General features: G+C 38.3%; 1 protein-coding gene across 1 annotated transcript in view; it reads right to left on the bottom strand.

Moving 5' to 3' along the window:
- Positions 1-59: 59 nt before the first annotated feature.
- The window catches only part of LOC140165867 (uridylate-specific endoribonuclease C-like), a 52,661-nt gene continuing 35,211 nt past the window's right edge, over positions 60-17,509 (bottom strand). The window contains exons 5-9 of the mRNA XM_072189207.1: positions 10,979-11,113; positions 5,955-6,090; positions 5,497-5,696; positions 2,406-2,626; positions 60-1,262 (exon numbers count right to left, since the gene is read on the bottom strand). Of these exons, the coding sequence (XP_072045308.1) occupies positions 1,038-1,262; positions 2,406-2,626; positions 5,497-5,696; positions 5,955-6,090; positions 10,979-11,113 (917 nt within the window). The 3' untranslated portion in view covers positions 60-1,037. The remainder of the gene's footprint in view (positions 1,263-2,405; positions 2,627-5,496; positions 5,697-5,954; positions 6,091-10,978; positions 11,114-17,509) is intronic.

Genomic DNA, 17,509 nt, shown 5'->3' with positions numbered 1-17,509 from the left:
GAGGACATGTTAAGAAAAGACAATTTTCAGATATCATGATAAAGAACTTTAATCAGCTTTAATTTGAAGAAAACCAAGTTATATAGTTGACAACATTGATTATTTAAATGATAAAGAACATTCAGGATTTAACAAAAAAATCAGCGCTGCGCAAAATTGTGCTCATACACCTCTCAGTTCTTGATCTGAACTGACTTCCCATTAACAATTGACAATTAAACATTATGATAATTGACTTATTTTGTTCCAAAAAGACTATTTTGTTCCAAATGATGAGAGAAAGAGTTATATTACAGCATGATTGAAGCAATTTTTAACATTTTACATTATTATGACCTTTGACCTATGCTGGTGACCACACATAGGACATGAGATTTTGTACACAGGTATTTTTGCATTCCTATACACCTATACAATATATATAAACATGTGTTCAGCTTTTACCCACAATGTTTAGCACTCAGTTTAATTTTTGGAGTTGGTACCTGTATATTGCTTAATGGGCAGAGTGTCGTTGACACACAAATGTTGCTTTTGTGACATTGTCTATGCAATGGGCTCCATTCACCATGTGTGTGGGGGAGGGGGTGTTCATGTTATTACCTGGACTTTTGATGATTTCTTCCACATGCTTTGATGGATTTCAATGCGACTTTGACGCAATGACCTTTGGGTACATTGACATGTGTGATGTCAACAGATGTAAGGTCAAAGATCATCTAGGGTCAATCAAAAAAATCTTTACCAAGAAGTTTACTTACATGGAACATGGAAGTAGTACTTCCATGCATGGAATGATTTTTTGGTCGGGCAAAGTAGAGTGGTATGGAATCTGGGGTCAAAGGTCATTTAGGGGTCAAGTGAGGTCATTTAACAAATATATTCCTTCTCTTGAAACTTTAATAAAATCTCGACTGCAATAAAAAAAACTTTGCCTTTTCTGATTTGGCAAGTACACATTTGGCACCGCATAATTTACTAATGTACTTGTAATTATTGATATTTCACAATTTTTTGCTTCAATAATTAAGATGTTTTTAAACAATAAAATAAGCAGATCCCACCATTGTACTGAATGAGACATAGGTCTGGACGCTAGTAGGATTGCCATTGAGATCAAAGCGGCACACTTTGCCAGGCATGGTGATGAAACATGTCCCCATCATTGCCAAATCAAACTCCACACTAGAGCCATATAAGAAGCCGCCTAGAGCTTTGTTGTAGCCATTCCAGACAAAGTTGGCACCTATATTATTGACATTCTGTACAGGGTGAAATGAGAACACAAGTGAACATCATATTGCACTTTACATTTAGGGTGGATGTACAGGAGCAAAGGCAGCACATCACATAATATAGATGAAAAACCAGCAAGTCATACCTGACCATATACAGAGATGTAACTTTTCAGGAAATCAGGAAATTTTAAAGAAAGCTTACCAATTTCAGGGAAGTTTTGCTCTACCCTTCCTGTGCAAAAGGATAGGGGAAAATGTATTTTAAGGATTTTTCTGTGTTTTTCAGGAAATTTTGACAACACTAAGTTACATCTCTGCATATAATCTGCACCCATGGTTTAAGCCATGGACACCTGCTGAATTAATCAGCCTCTAAAGACTTATCGGTTACAAAGATCGTATATTGAGCCCTTGCAGATATGATAAAAAATACTCAATAGGACTGAAATGGGATCTAATAGCTCTATTTTGATTGGTTACTCAGATGATTATATCATATAATTGACCAATCATGGGCTCTGTAAGAAAGACATTGTGCTCATGGGCTTTAAATGTCACTCTATAGTGAACCAAATTGCCAGGGTAGTGAATAAATGTAGATTACTGATTTTGTAACCAAATTTTATTTTTTATAGTGTGCAAAGTTAATCTGACAATATTTTGGTGTTCCAAGTTCCCGGGCCAAATTCATATAACAGCACGATATAAAGATTCTTTTTTTCACAATGCCACCCTATTTCCTGCGCATTGGATCGCTCATGACCGGCCAGACCAGTTCAACTCAATGTTGTTATTTTTCATCATTAATTCAAAGTTTCACATTCCCAATGTTGAGTTTGTGATCCCAAATACAGGGGCGTATAGCGTATATTTTTAATGGTTTTAAATGTTTACAAAATACAAAAATGTTTACCAAAATATATTTTACAATAACATTTTGACAACATTCTTGATGTTGTAGGGTTTTTTTTATATAAAACGGTTTAAAAATGTTTTCTTGACTTTTATTTAACCTGCATTTAAATGTTATTGAAAAATTTTGACCAACACCAAAACATGTTAATAACGTTTTGCAAGCATTAATGTGTTGTGTGTTTGCTGGATAAAATGTCCATTTTATCACCATGGAAATAAAAGAGTAAATAAGTAAATAAACACTTTTCTCACCTCATCGATCCTGACATATCCCAGGTAGTTGACCTCGCCAGCCTTCTCCTTCAAATAGAACTGTACCCAGTTGTGGAAACCATTGACTTTTGAGCCACCCTTGTATTCACCCAAAAATACATGTTCAAATCCTGATGAATCTTTAGGGCTGCTACGGTCATACAGGGTGAACCATGCATGCTCAATCTTAGCTCTGAAATCTGCTGCGTCCGTTACATAACCTGTATTGCATATGACAGTGAATATTTGGATTAAAAAGTTAGAAGTTAAATCCTTCCCAAGCCTTTCGGCCCATTGGGCAGCGCCTATCTCCGTTTCATAACCCTAGGCCACATGTCTGCAAGCAGAACTTTCCCTACTCCATTCTTTCAATGCCGAACGCCTGGCAAGAAGGCAGTAGGTACCATTTTTAAAGCCTTTGGTATGGCCTGGCCGGGATTCGAACCCGCGACCTCCCGATCATGAGGCGGATGCTCTAACCACTAGGGGCTCTGTAATTATCTGCCCTGGATGGGGCCCTGGCCCGGGGGGGCACTCCAACTTTGGAGGTGACGCGTATGTAGGGCTGTTAAGACCCCTTTTTCAACATCGCTGTCACCCAAAGACCCCATATTTTTTCACGAACACATGCTCTGTCACCCGAAGACCCCCTATTTTTCCATTTGATCTGTCACCCAAAGACCCTTCAATTTGAACAGCAACTTTTATCACTGATTTTGTTACTTATTTTGAAAAAACAAAGAAATTTGAAGCCATTTAGAACTAGAAATTCGACGTTCAAGCTGGGTTGTGTGGCGCTGCTTCGGCTCTCACCCGTAGATTCCATTTAAAAAGGGTCATGTTCTCACCCAATGACCCCATATTTTTTACATTTTGCTCTCACCGAATGCGAAAGTGCCAGCCCTACACCTATATCCATTTCAAATTCAAGTGCCCCGGGGCCCTGGCCTATACCTGTTTGGCATGCGAAAAAAAAAACTTGGTCTAGATATATATGAAAATTGTGCATTTAGAAATTTCAAAGGTGCCTCATAATATGTGTGCCAAATATCTCCTTTCGCCCCTTTGCCCCACCAAAAATTGCCCCCTCCCCATCTCCCCACCCTGACCCCAAGCAGAAACCCGACGACATTTATGTCTCAACTTTGACAAGCAAGAATAGAGCATGCACCACAACACTAGTATAGGCTTAGTGTTTGGGTTTAGAATATGGACAAGAAGAATGTCACACCAAGAAGGTTTCACAATATTTTGTGTGGCCTACATGTAACGTAACTAGAGTTACACCAAAGTAAGCCCTATATTGTGGTATACCACTGTCACCCAGGTGGATCATACCTTCGTGGGACTTAGAGTATGAAAAGGACCCAAAATAGGAATATTGACCTGAGTCTTATGAGGAGTGTCACCCCTGGGTTGGGAAATTATTTTTTATTATATTCTTTACTATTTTTTTAACTAGGGGGGGGGGGACACACCTTTTTGGCATTTTAAGATATGAAAAGGACCCACAATATGAATATTGACCTAGGTTTATATGGAGTGTCACCTTAAGTGGGGAACAGGCATAGCACATAGCAATCTATGGGTTTATTAAAGCAATATTATAACATTTTCAAAAAAAATAGATTAGCATTTCTTTGCTAAATTGGAATTTACTACCAGCGCACGTGTCGCCAATACATATCACTCCTTCGGTCATGTTGTGGTACGACCCTTTGTTGTGTATATCACTGTCGCCCACGCCGCGTACATACTGTGTGTTATGAACATCGTATATGCGTTCGACTAACGATTCCATCGTAATAATAAATGGCTGAATCAGCCTTTTATTCAAAATCTCTGATTTTGACAAAACTACAGCACCTAGAGTCTTGATTTTTGCAGGGTATATTGGTTTAATAAAGTACAATTTAATCGTGTAAAAAATGAATTTAAAAATTCAGTGAGGCGTCCTCCTCAGCAAATGTTATAATATGGCTTTAATCTATGCTTTTCACGGTAAACTCAAAACAAATGATGCACACTCATTAACCTTTAATCCAGAGGATGATTTAAGGAAGCCCCATCATGCACAGTAAAAGTGTTATCACTAGAGTTTCAACTGCCACTTTATTGTTCAAATCCCATTGAATTCTGTGCAAAAGATGTTGTTTTAGAATTGTGTGTGTGTCATTATTACTTGGTCGATTTCAGATCTAAAGTGATGTATGCATAAAGAATAATTCATACCTTCTGTAGATAACATAAAATGTGAAATCGACCAGCTTTTTTTAAGGTGTTTTGATTGTAACTATATCTGTCCAAATTCAAATTTAAACATGCACGTGTATGCAGTGGGCGGGCAGTGGTGTCATGTTCACTGACACAGCTATGCTAACCGCAAGACTTGCTGGGTAGTGCTTAAATCATCCTCTGCCTTTAATCACGGTGGCTCAGTGGTTACGGCCTTGGACTCATAATCTGAGAGCTTGCTCGACGTCGTGGGTTCGATTCCCGTCCCACCACCGTGTTGCGCCCTTGGGCAAGGCGCTTTGCCTCGCTTGCCTCACCCCACCCAGGTGCAATGGGAAGCTGTTAGGGGTAGTCACAGTCGTTGTACTGATGGACCCTCGCCACTTGTAGGCTGCAAACGTGGTTCCGACATATTCTAATGACGGCGGAATAAATGTAAAGCGCTTAGAGGCTGTTTACGGCATAAAGCGCTATATAAATGTCTACATTTATTTATTTATTTATTTAATCAATCTGTGGCCTGGTTTGGATTACATAGGCGTAGATCCTGGGGGATGGGGGATTTATCCCCCAATATTTTGCCAGGGGGATGATCCATACAATCATCCCCCCAATGTTGACGCCTGTATATGGGTTTCCAATCAAATTAACCCCATATTTGGCCATTTCAACCTAAAAAGTGCTAAATTTCGCGCGCAGTTGTACCATAACCTTATTTTGTCGCCAAAAGGTGATGACTTCAAGAAATTTTTTCTAACCCCATCCCCCCCAATGGCGAAAAGAAATCTACGCCACTGTTGGATTAGGCATGAGGTGACTTTCTGAAACTCAAACAACCAAAAGGATAACATCATACCTTTGCCGGCTAAGAAGTTGACAGTCTTTGTCATCACTTTCGTTGCCATGATAGCATCCATAAAGGCAACATGTTCTGCCTCTTTCCCTGGTGTTCTAACTTCATCAACACCATAATTAGGGTTGTAATTATCAAGGAGATTAATGAAGGCTGCAAAGGTTGGTCTCTGCAATACAGCTTCATTTACAGAAGTAAACAATCTGTAATAATATGAGAGTGATCTGTATCAAATGGTGCATGTGAAGAGGATGGTAAAATGGCAGATAGGGGGATGACAAAACCAGAGGAAGAGAGAACCTGGGAGATAAGGAATTGAGAGAAGGAGAATATCTTTATTATGTCAATACTTCATGGATATACACTGATACATGTGATACTAGTCTTGAATAGTCCTCTACACAGTCCCTGGTTTGAACCAGAAAGGTTTACATATGGGGGCAGGGGGGTGTGCCACTTACGGTTCAGGAGCCTGATCCTGTGTGTTTCCATCAGGGACTTGGGTTTGCTTATTGATGGTGTATTCAGATGGATCTGCCTTGCTTGTATCACTGGCCCACAGGTCATCAGCAAGAGCAGATAACTCCCCCGGAGTGACTGGATAGGGAAAAAAACAGGTGCAATATTTTATTATAATGAAAGACAAAGATAAGAAGACTAGTTTATGCTCTGACGTCACTGTCAATCAAATTCTCTCGATCCTTGATTGGCTAATAGCGCATATAAGGAAGGTCGATTCATCTGGCTGGTGCCGATCGGAGAAAAGGAATAGCAGTGAATGTCGAAAAATACATACTCTTACAAGGCAAAAAGCAACTTTTCTAGGCATTGTCGACATGGTGCCTTCACCAAAAAAAGTTTCCTACTATTAAAGGAGTATTTCGTGATCCTAGCATCCTCTTTCTATGACATTTTTCAGTACATATCCACGAAAAAGCATATTCCCAAAATTTCAGTTGATTCCGATATTATGCGTTTTGCGAGTTATGCATGATTATGTGTATTACACTGCTCCATAGACAATACGTTGTAATTTCGTTCTGGTGCACCAGAACGAAATTCAAATTTCACGATATCTTTGCTAAACGCAATTAATCTGCAAGAAATATTTTGTACATAAACATTATGTAGCCAGAGGTTTCCAGTGATATAAAAATCTCAACTTTTTTTGAGAAAAGTGGGGGATGAGGCTGTGGATCACGAAATGCCCCTTTAAGGCCTAACTTTTGAGATGGTTTGCATGTTAAAAGGTGCAAAATTAACAATAAGGCGCCCGGTTTTACCGCCGTGTTCAGCAACTCATCATCACGACACTTGTAAACAAACCGTGCTCGGAGTTTGATTGACAGATGACGTCAGACGCAAAGTAGTCTTTTTATCTTTGTCTATCATTATACTTTGATTGGGCTTGCTTATATTCAGTGTAGGAGTAAAACAGACACGTTGTGCAGGAGGAGTGATGAAGAAGTTAGTTTGGGGGCGTCTAGCCTAAACACCAACAGATGGACACGACTGTGAGCAGTGTTCCAGCACAAACTTTACATACATCACTGACCAACACGCAGCCCACAGATCTTCAGCAAGAGCAGATTCCGGTTTCTCTCATCACACAACCAATACAACATGGTTTTACCACATCTCACATTACCAATGTATACCATCCTCGCACCACACAACCAATACAATGTAGTTTTACCATATTTCACATTACTAATGTATGACATTCCTCTCATCACACAACCAATACAATGTAGTTTTACCACATCTCACATTACCAATGTATACCATCCTCGCACCACACAACCAATACAATGTAGTTTTACCATATTTCACATTACTAATGTATGACATTCCTCTCATCACACAACCAATACAATGTAGTTTTACCATATCTCACATTACTAATGTATGACATTCCTCTCACCGCACAACCAATACACTGTAGTTTTACCACATCTCGCATTACTAATGTATGACATTCCTCTCATCACACAACCAATACAATGTAGTTTTACCATATCTCACATTACTAATGTATGACATTCCTCTCATCACACAACCAATACAATGTAGTTTTACCACATCTCACATTACCAATGTATGACATTCCTCTCATCACACAACCAATACAACATGGTTTTACCACATCTCACATTACCAATGTATACCATCCTCCCACCACACAACCAATACAATGTAGTTTTACCATATTTCACATTACTAATGTATGACATTCCTCCCACCACACAACCAATACAATGTAGTTTTACCACATCTCACATTACTAATGTATGACATTCCTCACACCACACAACCAATTGAATGTAGTTTTACCACATCTCACATTACTAATGTATGACATTCCTCTCACCGCACAACCAATACACTGTAGTTTTACCATATTATACATTACTAATGTATGGCTTTCCTCTCATCACATAAGCAATACAATGTAGTTTTACCACATCTCACATTACCAATGTATGACATTCCTCACACCACACAACCAATTGAATGTAGTTTTACCACATCTCACATTACTAATGTATGACATTCCTCTCACCGCACAACCAATACACTGTAGTTTTACCATATTATACATTACTAATGTATGGCTTTCCTCTCATCACACAACCAATACACTGTAGTTTTACCATATTATACATTACTAATGTATGGCTTTCCTCTCATCACATAAGCAATACAATGTAGTTTTACCACATCTCGCATTACCAATGTATGACATTCCTCTCATCACGCAACCAATACAATGTAGTTTTACCACATCTCGCATTACCAATGTATGACATTCCTCTCATCACACAACCAATACAATGTAGTTTTACCACATCTCGCATTACCAATGTATGACATTCCTCTCATCACACAAGCAATACAATGTAGTTTTACCACATCTCACATTACCAACGTATGACATTCCTCTCACCGCACAACCAATACACTGTAGTTTTACCATATTATACATTACTAATGTATGGCTTTCCTCTCATCACATAAGCAATACAATGTAGTTTTACCACATATCACATTACCAATGTATGCTATTCCTCTCATCACACAACCAATACAATGTAGTTTTACCATATTTCACATTACTAATGTATGACATTCCTCTCACCGCACAACCAATACACTGTAGTTTTACCATATTATACATTACTAATGTATGGCTTTCCTCTCATCACATAAGCAATACAATGTAGTTTTACCACATCTCACATTACCAACGTGTGACATTCCTCTCACCGCTGTAACCAATACACTGTAGTTTTACCATATTATACATTACTAATGTATGGCTTTCCTCTCATCACATAAGCAATACAATGTAGTTTTACCACATCTCGCATTACCAATGTATGACATTCCTCTCATCACACAAGCAATACAATGTAGTTTTACCACATCTCGCATTACAATGTATGACATTCCTCTCACCACACAACCAATACAATGTAGTTTTACCACATCTCGCATTACCAATGTATGACATTCCTCTCATCACATAAGCAATACAATGTAGTTTTACCACATCTCGCATTACCAATGTATGACATTCCTCTCATAACATAACCAATACAATATAGCTCTACCCGGGAGCTCTGCCACATCTCGCATTACCAATACGACATTTCTCTCACCACACACTTAATAGAATGTAGTTTTACCACATCTCACATTACAAATGTATGGCATTCCCCTCATTACACAACCAATAGCTTTACCACATCTCACCACACAACCAATCCCAATATAATGTAGTTTTACCACATCTCACATTACCAATTTGTGACATTCCCCTCATCACACAACCAATACAATGTAGTTTTACCACATCTCGCATTACCAATGTATGACAATCCTCTCATCACACAACCAATACAATGTAGTTTTACTACATCTCACATTACCAATGTATGACATTCCTTTCATCACACAACCATTACAATGTAGTTTTACCACATCTCACATTAACAATGTATGACATTCCTCTCATCACACAACCAATACAATGTAGTTTTACCACATCTCACATTACCAATGTATGACAATCCTCTCATCACACAACCAATACAATGTAGTTTTACCACATCTCGCATTACCAATGTATGAAAATCCTCTCATCACAGAACCAATACAATGTAGTTTTACCACATCTCACATTACCAATGTATGACATTCCTCTCATCACACAACCATTACAATATAGTTTTACCACATCTCACATTAACAATGTATGACATTCCTCTCATCACACAACCAATACAATGTAGTTTTACCACATCTCACATTACCAATGTATGACATTCCTCTCACCGCACAACCAATACAATGTAGTTTTACCACATCTCACATTACCAACGTATGACATTCCTCTCATCACACAACCAATACAAAGTAGTTTTACCACATCTCACATTACCAATGTATGACATTCCTCTCATCACACAACCAATACAATGTAGTTTTACCACATCTCACATTACCAATGTATGAAAATCCTCTCATCACATAACAATACAATATAGTTTTACCACATCTCGCATTACCAATGTATGACAATCCTCTCATCACACAACCAATACAATGTAGTTTTACCACATCTCGCATTACCAATGTATGACAATCCTCCCATCACACAACCAATACAATGTAGTTTTACCACATCTCACATTACCAATGTATGACAATCCTCTCATCACACAACCAATACAATGTAGTTTTACCACATCTCACATTACCAATGTATGACATTCCTCTCATCACACAACCATTACAATGTAGTTTTACCACATCTCACATTACCAATGTATGACAATCCTCCCATCACACAACCAATACAAAGTAGTTTTACCACATCTCGCATTACCAATGTATGACATTCCTCTCATCACACAACCAATACAATGTAGTTTTACCACATCTCACATTACCAATGTATGAAAATCCTCTCATCACATAACAATACAATATAGTTTTACCACATCTCGCATTACCAATGTATGACAATCCTCTCATCACACAACCAATACAATGTAGTTTTACCACATCTCGCATTACCAATGTATGACAATCCTCCCATCACACAACCAATACAATGTAGCTTTACCTCACTTATCATAACCAATGTATGGCATCTCATCCCACCGAATACTCTTTAACGTAGTTTGTCTACATCTTGCATTACCAATGTATGACATTCTCATCACACAACCATTTTAAAACCATGAAAACGGCCTTGTCGTCTCCGTGGATATGTGCCTTCGGCCCACAAAAAGCTTTACAATGATAAATAGGTTCACTTTTATGTCAATTTTGATGGTCACTTCTGCGCACTATGTTCTAATCATGATCAAATCCAAATCAAACAAATCAAATCAAATCGTGTTTTCTGACCGTTTTGTTTTGTACTGTTTTGTGCCTTTTCCTTTTTTTTAAAGATTTCAAGGGGGGAACTACTTACCGCCTCCGCCGCCATTACACTCATCGGAGTAGTCCGGACAACAGTCTCCATTGGTTAAACAGGAACTATGACACTGACACGGTTGATCGGGGTCAATGGGGTCGTTACAACGACTAAAACAGGAACCACCTGGAACTGAAATGTAACGGGATAAACTGATATTTGGTGGAATTTTGCATCGGATAAAATTCGCTATCTTTTTCGTCAACAAATATATAGAAACATCTGCCACTTTGCCCACGACACACCCTATAAACCATTTGGCAACCATGGCAACAAGGGCAGTCTGTGTAGCTCAGTTGTTAGAGCGCTCGTCTCGCAAGCGGGAGGTCTGGGGTTAAAATCTCCGCACAGGCACAGGCAAGTAAGTTTGGAGTTTTTTCTGTTTTATCTGCCTATATATGAGCTTATATGTTATGCTTCCATTGTAAATTCAATTCAAATGTGCTAGTGTGCGATGTGTAACTTCTTTTCCCTATACATTTAGCATGCACCATTCAGGGACGCAGTACCATAGTGGTGCACTGATCATGAAGTAACCGTCGCAGCCGCACTTGAAACAGCATTTCAAATCAAACAAGAAATATAAACAACCACCAAAGCATCTGCAGATTAGCACACTGCTCGCGTGACGTGACTCTTCTTTAAGGTTCGTTCATACTACCACTGCATTTGCGATGCGTTGCTTTGCGGTGCGGTGCGTTGCCGCACTGCATCGTACTGCAAACTACTGCATTGCGATATCGCAATAAAGTTAAATACATTTTAACTTTGAAATGCGACCAGTTGCGTTGAGTTGCGGCAAAAAGGTAATCGATATATCGGCATCGCAAAGCAACGCATCGCAAATGCGGTGGTAGTATGAACGGACCTTTAGGGACATTGGGGTCAGTAGGCCTATATAATCCAGATTCAGCCAGGAAAGAAACCTCGGGTAGACAGCGATAATAATTGGCATATTTTTATCCAGTTCAGGGTAAATTCCGAATTTTGACACTGCGGTATGTGCAGGGCTCGAACTCGTATCGTGGCATAACCGTGATCGTCATCCTCCAGAGTCTAGCGCCTTATTAATTGTCTAACTGGACTGCAACTATATAGGCATTAGTCTTATCATCGTGGGCGACCATTCGCTGTGCGTAGCAGTGGAGTAGTGTCATAGGCGTGCCCCTCCCCATCGATTTGAAAAGTTAGAAAACCACATATAAAACTGCCGAAAAACGGCTTGTTCACCCCACCCGGTGCCCCCTCCCCTATCATGGTCACTTATTAAAATGTTTAATATCCTTTATATAACCCGACGTTTGGGTAATGACTTATTATTGAAATTTAGGTTATTTGCGCCAAAACTAGGCCTACCATATTTTGATATTTTGTACAAAAAGTGATTCTTGTATAGATTATGGACTTCATAAAAATAATAAAATCAATAAATATGCCAGTACATGATTAATTTTTGGTATAGGCCTAGTAATGGAATTAAATGCCCAAATATCTTAATTTTCTTGATAATAAGCACATATAAATAAGGCCAAATAAAAAAATAAACATGTTTCACATCCCCTCCCGCTTCCTTTTTTGAGGTTTCTTGAAATTCAGTTATAACTTTTCATTAATTATGTCTAGGAAGTAGAGATGCTTTCTATAGCCTTGCAGAGCAAGGGCCTTGCTAATATACAAGAAACACTTTTGGAAGGTTTTGAGATAATTAGAGGGGGCCTACCTCTCAGAACAACAAATAAAAAGAGGCCTCCTCCTTTTTCCAGGCACTATTGTGTTGTGTATGCTAAAACAGCTCTAATTATGGGTATTTACACCGATTTTGAGATTAAAAAATAAAAATAAAAAGCCCCCTCCTCCTCCTTTTTTTCAAAAATCCGGACGTAAAACATGTTTTATATTTTACTTGGCCTAAAATAACATGTGCTGTGCCACATCGGATATAAATAGGATACACTGTAAAAACAGTGTTATGTTAAACACTTTTCTAAACACAAGTTTGCCTTCACTTTGTAAACACGTTTAGAAGCTAAACATCGTGTGTTAAATTTCTGAACATTGGTCAGTGATGGTGTTTAATTTCTAAGCATCAGACATCCATATTCTAAACATGTTTCTAAACACATTTTTGCCTTCACTTTCTAAACACTGTTTTTGCAGTGTACCTCTATAATGTAATAGCTACAATTAACATATAGTTTTAATTAGCGTCTTTATTTTGATCACAAAGTAATTTTTAAAAAGATACCTCTTTAACAGAAATCTGCATCAAAAGCAATTGCATGCTTTCTTTAAAAAAAAATCTCTTGTCTTTGCTTATCACCCCCCCCCCCCTGCATGTACTCAATTCGCTGTCGTAGTAGTGCACGTTATAATATGACCGTTGCTAGGTCAATCTTCCATGGTCAACTGGATCACGCTTTCTTTCTTAGGCCTCGTATCCATAGGCTGTTCCCTTGTGGCGTGTGCCCTTGTTCCGTGTTTACTTTTTCCCATGTGACCTGCCACACAGACAACGAACCTTTGTTTTGCTTAGTGGCCGCTACGGTTCGTTGTCTGTGTGGCAGGTCACATGGGAAAAAGTAAACACGGAACAAGGGCACACGCCACAAGGGAACATCCTATGGATACGAGGCCTACGAACCACTGATTGAAATGAGGCTTGGAGCAGTAACCAATACAGGGTGTCCCAGAAAAAATTACCGAGTGAATAAAATTGAACGTAAGTCGAGAAATAGACATCAAAATCAAAAAATGTAATATGTAGCGCATAGCCTAGTTTATTGCACATCACATACGAAAATTTTATTTGATTCGGTTGATTGGTTGCGACGAAATTAACAATTACATAATGCTCGCATCAATACAGTTCATTCCAAATTTAACCAACAGGCGCTTGTTTCATATACTCGCTTACCGCTTCCTAAAGTTTTGGTATCTCATTACATTAAGTCCACATTATCTATTTTTATAATCCGACGGTGTTATGTTATTCATGCTTTCACTGAAGATGAATAACAGTTTGTCCGAGAAAACTTTGATTTCTGCTATTGGAAGCTTTCCAACTTTAATTCTTTAGGTTGTGCAAATATATTATATTTTAACTTTCCAAAGAACATTTTAAGCCAAGAATGACAATGATAAAGTGATTACAGCTTTACGTGTAATTTTTGATACCATGCAACATTAATGTTGAAGTTTTAAAAGATTTAAGCTTTGCATTACAATTTCTTAGAAATATTCCAAAAACATAAATGTGTGTGAAAATTTGTTTAAGCCAGCTGGAATTCTTTATGCAATAATTCTTTATGCTATCAACATTTACGAAAAAAGATATTTACAAGTACCGAGCTGAGCATCATCTTACATGCAAGCTTTCATTTTCAATATCGTGCAGGTTTTCAAATTTGAACAAAACCTAATTAAATGTTTTGCAAGAAACAGATTGCTTGAAATGAACGAAAGGGATTTCACAGAACAAAATATGAAGCTCATTCACAGTTAACCACTAGTGCACATTGTGTTAAATGATCTTTCTTTCAAACTTGGAATGAAGTGAATTGATGCATGCCTTATGTAATCGCTCATTTCTTCGCAATCAGTCAACTGATTCCAGTAAGATTGACGTATAAGATGCAGAATATAAGATGGGCTACACGCTGATGTTCGGAGCTGATGTTTAGATCTTTGGATTGTGATGTCTATTTCTCGACTTAGGCCTACGTCCAAATTTATCCCGGGAAATTTATTCACCCGATAATTTTTTCTGGGACACCCTGTAGTTCCTAACGTGCACTACGACAGCGTACACACCACTCTTCGCCATACATAAATTCGCCCAGTCATATTTCCCAAAAGCTCCCAAATATGAAATTTAAAAAAAAAAGTGAATTTTAGTTCGGCAGAGGTGGGTCTCGAACCCACGCCGCAGCTGCATACAGAATCTCCAAGTCCAGCGCGCTAATCCATTGGACCACATGATTTGTTGGTAACCATATTGAATTTTAAACATATATATATAGGTTATAGGCAGGGTTGCCAAAAGATTTCAGCCCGAATCGCGGGTCAAATAATCGAAAAGTCGCCCAATTTTTTCTTTTATACCAAAACCATTGGTTTCTATTGGGCAGGACACTATCGGAAGTCGCGGGAGCCAATGTTTGCTCTATCCTGTTGCTATTGCACGGCCTAATAGTTCTGGGACTGTGGTCGTATATAGCTAAGACATAGGGCTTTCACATGGGCTAATCAGGTCATCCCTAACATTAAAATTGACATCGCTAGGCTGGTCAGAAAAAAATAGGGCGAACACTCCCCGCTCTCCCCTATTGTGCTGCACACAATACATAATATCGATTTTGCCTGCATCGTGCATGGTACACACCGTCATCGTCCCTATATCTTCGTGTCAAAAATTGCCGTGATAGTACGATGAATCCTCACGTTTTTCAACAGCTACGCATGGTGATTTTATTCGAGATAGGCCGAGCGACTTAGGCTAAGCATACAATTTGAGATTTTGAGAGCCTGCCACACTGTTTCTATTCTATGTTTTTACGATTTTCGCATGATCAATTATAGATAATAACAAAGTCCCCATAAGTTTGGCTTAATGCAGCGTGGACTTGAGCGCCACTATTAATATTGTCTATTATTATTAAGACTAATTTATATTTCTTTTATAATTGTAAATATTTGTACTTGTAACTTTAATATTACAATTTCAATTGTAAATATTTGTATTTGTAAATATTAACTGTACCAGTTTGTTTGGTGAATGTTAATAAAATATTGATTGATTGATTGATTGATCAGTATATGGCTGGCCGTAACCGCCACAATGTGGAGCTGCTACGCGTAGCTTACTTTTCGCTTCGCGGAGCTAAATTGACCAATCATGTTAGATCTTTTCATTACGCGGAGCCAGTGGATGCATCCCGAGTCGTTCCAGAGAGAGAAAACTCTTGCCAAAATTAATGTTTACTATGGGGATTTTAAATGAATCGATTGTAAATAAACCACGACCAGTTGTACAGGATCAATACCGTTGTTTGATTAGTGTATAGTCAATGTTACCTTGCATGCATGTGTCATGTGTGTGGCGTGTTTGTTTGTTTGTTTGTTTGTCTACTGTGTCAGGCCAGGATCACTGACACCCACGGTACTGATACTGTCATACTATCACGGTGATCATATTGTTGAATGTTGTTGACTTTAAAATAATCATGATGCAGTCATGTCTACAGTAGAATTCACCACGACCTTTGAAGGACTTAAACCCCATTAAAAGCTATTAAACCAAGATAACACTCAATGAAAACAGCTCAACTATGTTACATCAGATCTTCTCTGGTTAAATACACACTGCACTTGTGTCTGTTTTACCTGTGCAATGAGCAATGAGCTGGTATTATAGTTTCAGTTGGGTGAACGATTATAAAGCGAACGCAAGGTAACAATACTGTGGGCTTTTGTTTACGAAATGAGACAATAGTCTGCTTATTGTTAACCAGCGTTCTTGAAAATGAGAAGCTTAATGACTTAACACGGTTTAGAAATAATTTCTTCATATTTTTTGGTGTTATCTGTCGTTTACATATCCTTCCTAAAACACTAAAGTACCAATATTTCCAAACACCTAAATTAGCTAAAAATTTAGGACATAGTTACAAAACTATATTTTCTAGAATTTCAGAGAATACGTTAAATATTGGCCGGTTATTTTTTACACAGTGACGTCAACTAGGCAATGGCCTATACTTCTAACATACACTATTTGTAGAGGTCACGCGTCAATGGTGAGCGCACTGAGTATTGTGTATAGGAAAACGGACAGTAACTACAGTATGTATGGCCTACTACTAGTATATAAAGTAAATCCGAACTGGTTTGCAGTTTGCTGAAGGTCGAATTCCGCAGGGACACCGCGCAAGTTATACAAATTAGCTCCCGGCGATACACTGCAGATCGCAGAACTGTGTGCATAGTGTACCACCACTCTGCCTAGCTATATAGTTATGTACAATACTGTATGAGTTTCTTATGAGTGCATGTCCATCTTAATAATAAGTCAGTTCGTACTTTTCATAAACTACTTTTTGAATCATAACTTTCGTGACCGAGGATATCTTGCAACTACGTGACGCTCGTCTGGCAAATTCTTAATGAATAAATTCGCTTCACGTAATGAGTAAGTCGTACTTGATTGGTCAGTTTTACCTCCGAGTAATGAAAAACTCTAACATGATCATGATTGGTCAATTTGGCTCCACGGAGCAAAAAGTCAGCTACGCGTAGCAGCTCCACGTTGTGGCGGTTGCGGCCTACCATATCAGTATCCCATATGATATTTCTATTGCAAGAAAATTTTATTTGGTTTTATCTTAAATACACTAACTGGAAATTAAATACACTAATTAGTGAGGACCGGTATTTTGCTGTGGATATGTTTAACTGCAATTTGCGGGTAAAAAATTTGAAATCCTGGGTAAAAATTGTGATCATATTCAACTCTTTGAGAAAATAATAATA

Source organism: Amphiura filiformis, chromosome 12 (genome assembly GCF_039555335.1).
Source record: "Amphiura filiformis chromosome 12, Afil_fr2py, whole genome shotgun sequence".
NCBI classification, from domain to species: Eukaryota; Metazoa; Echinodermata; class Ophiuroidea; order Amphilepidida; family Amphiuridae; genus Amphiura; species Amphiura filiformis.
The sequence above is the reverse complement of the archived record's forward strand: the minus strand, read 5'-3'. Positions and strand labels throughout refer to the sequence as shown.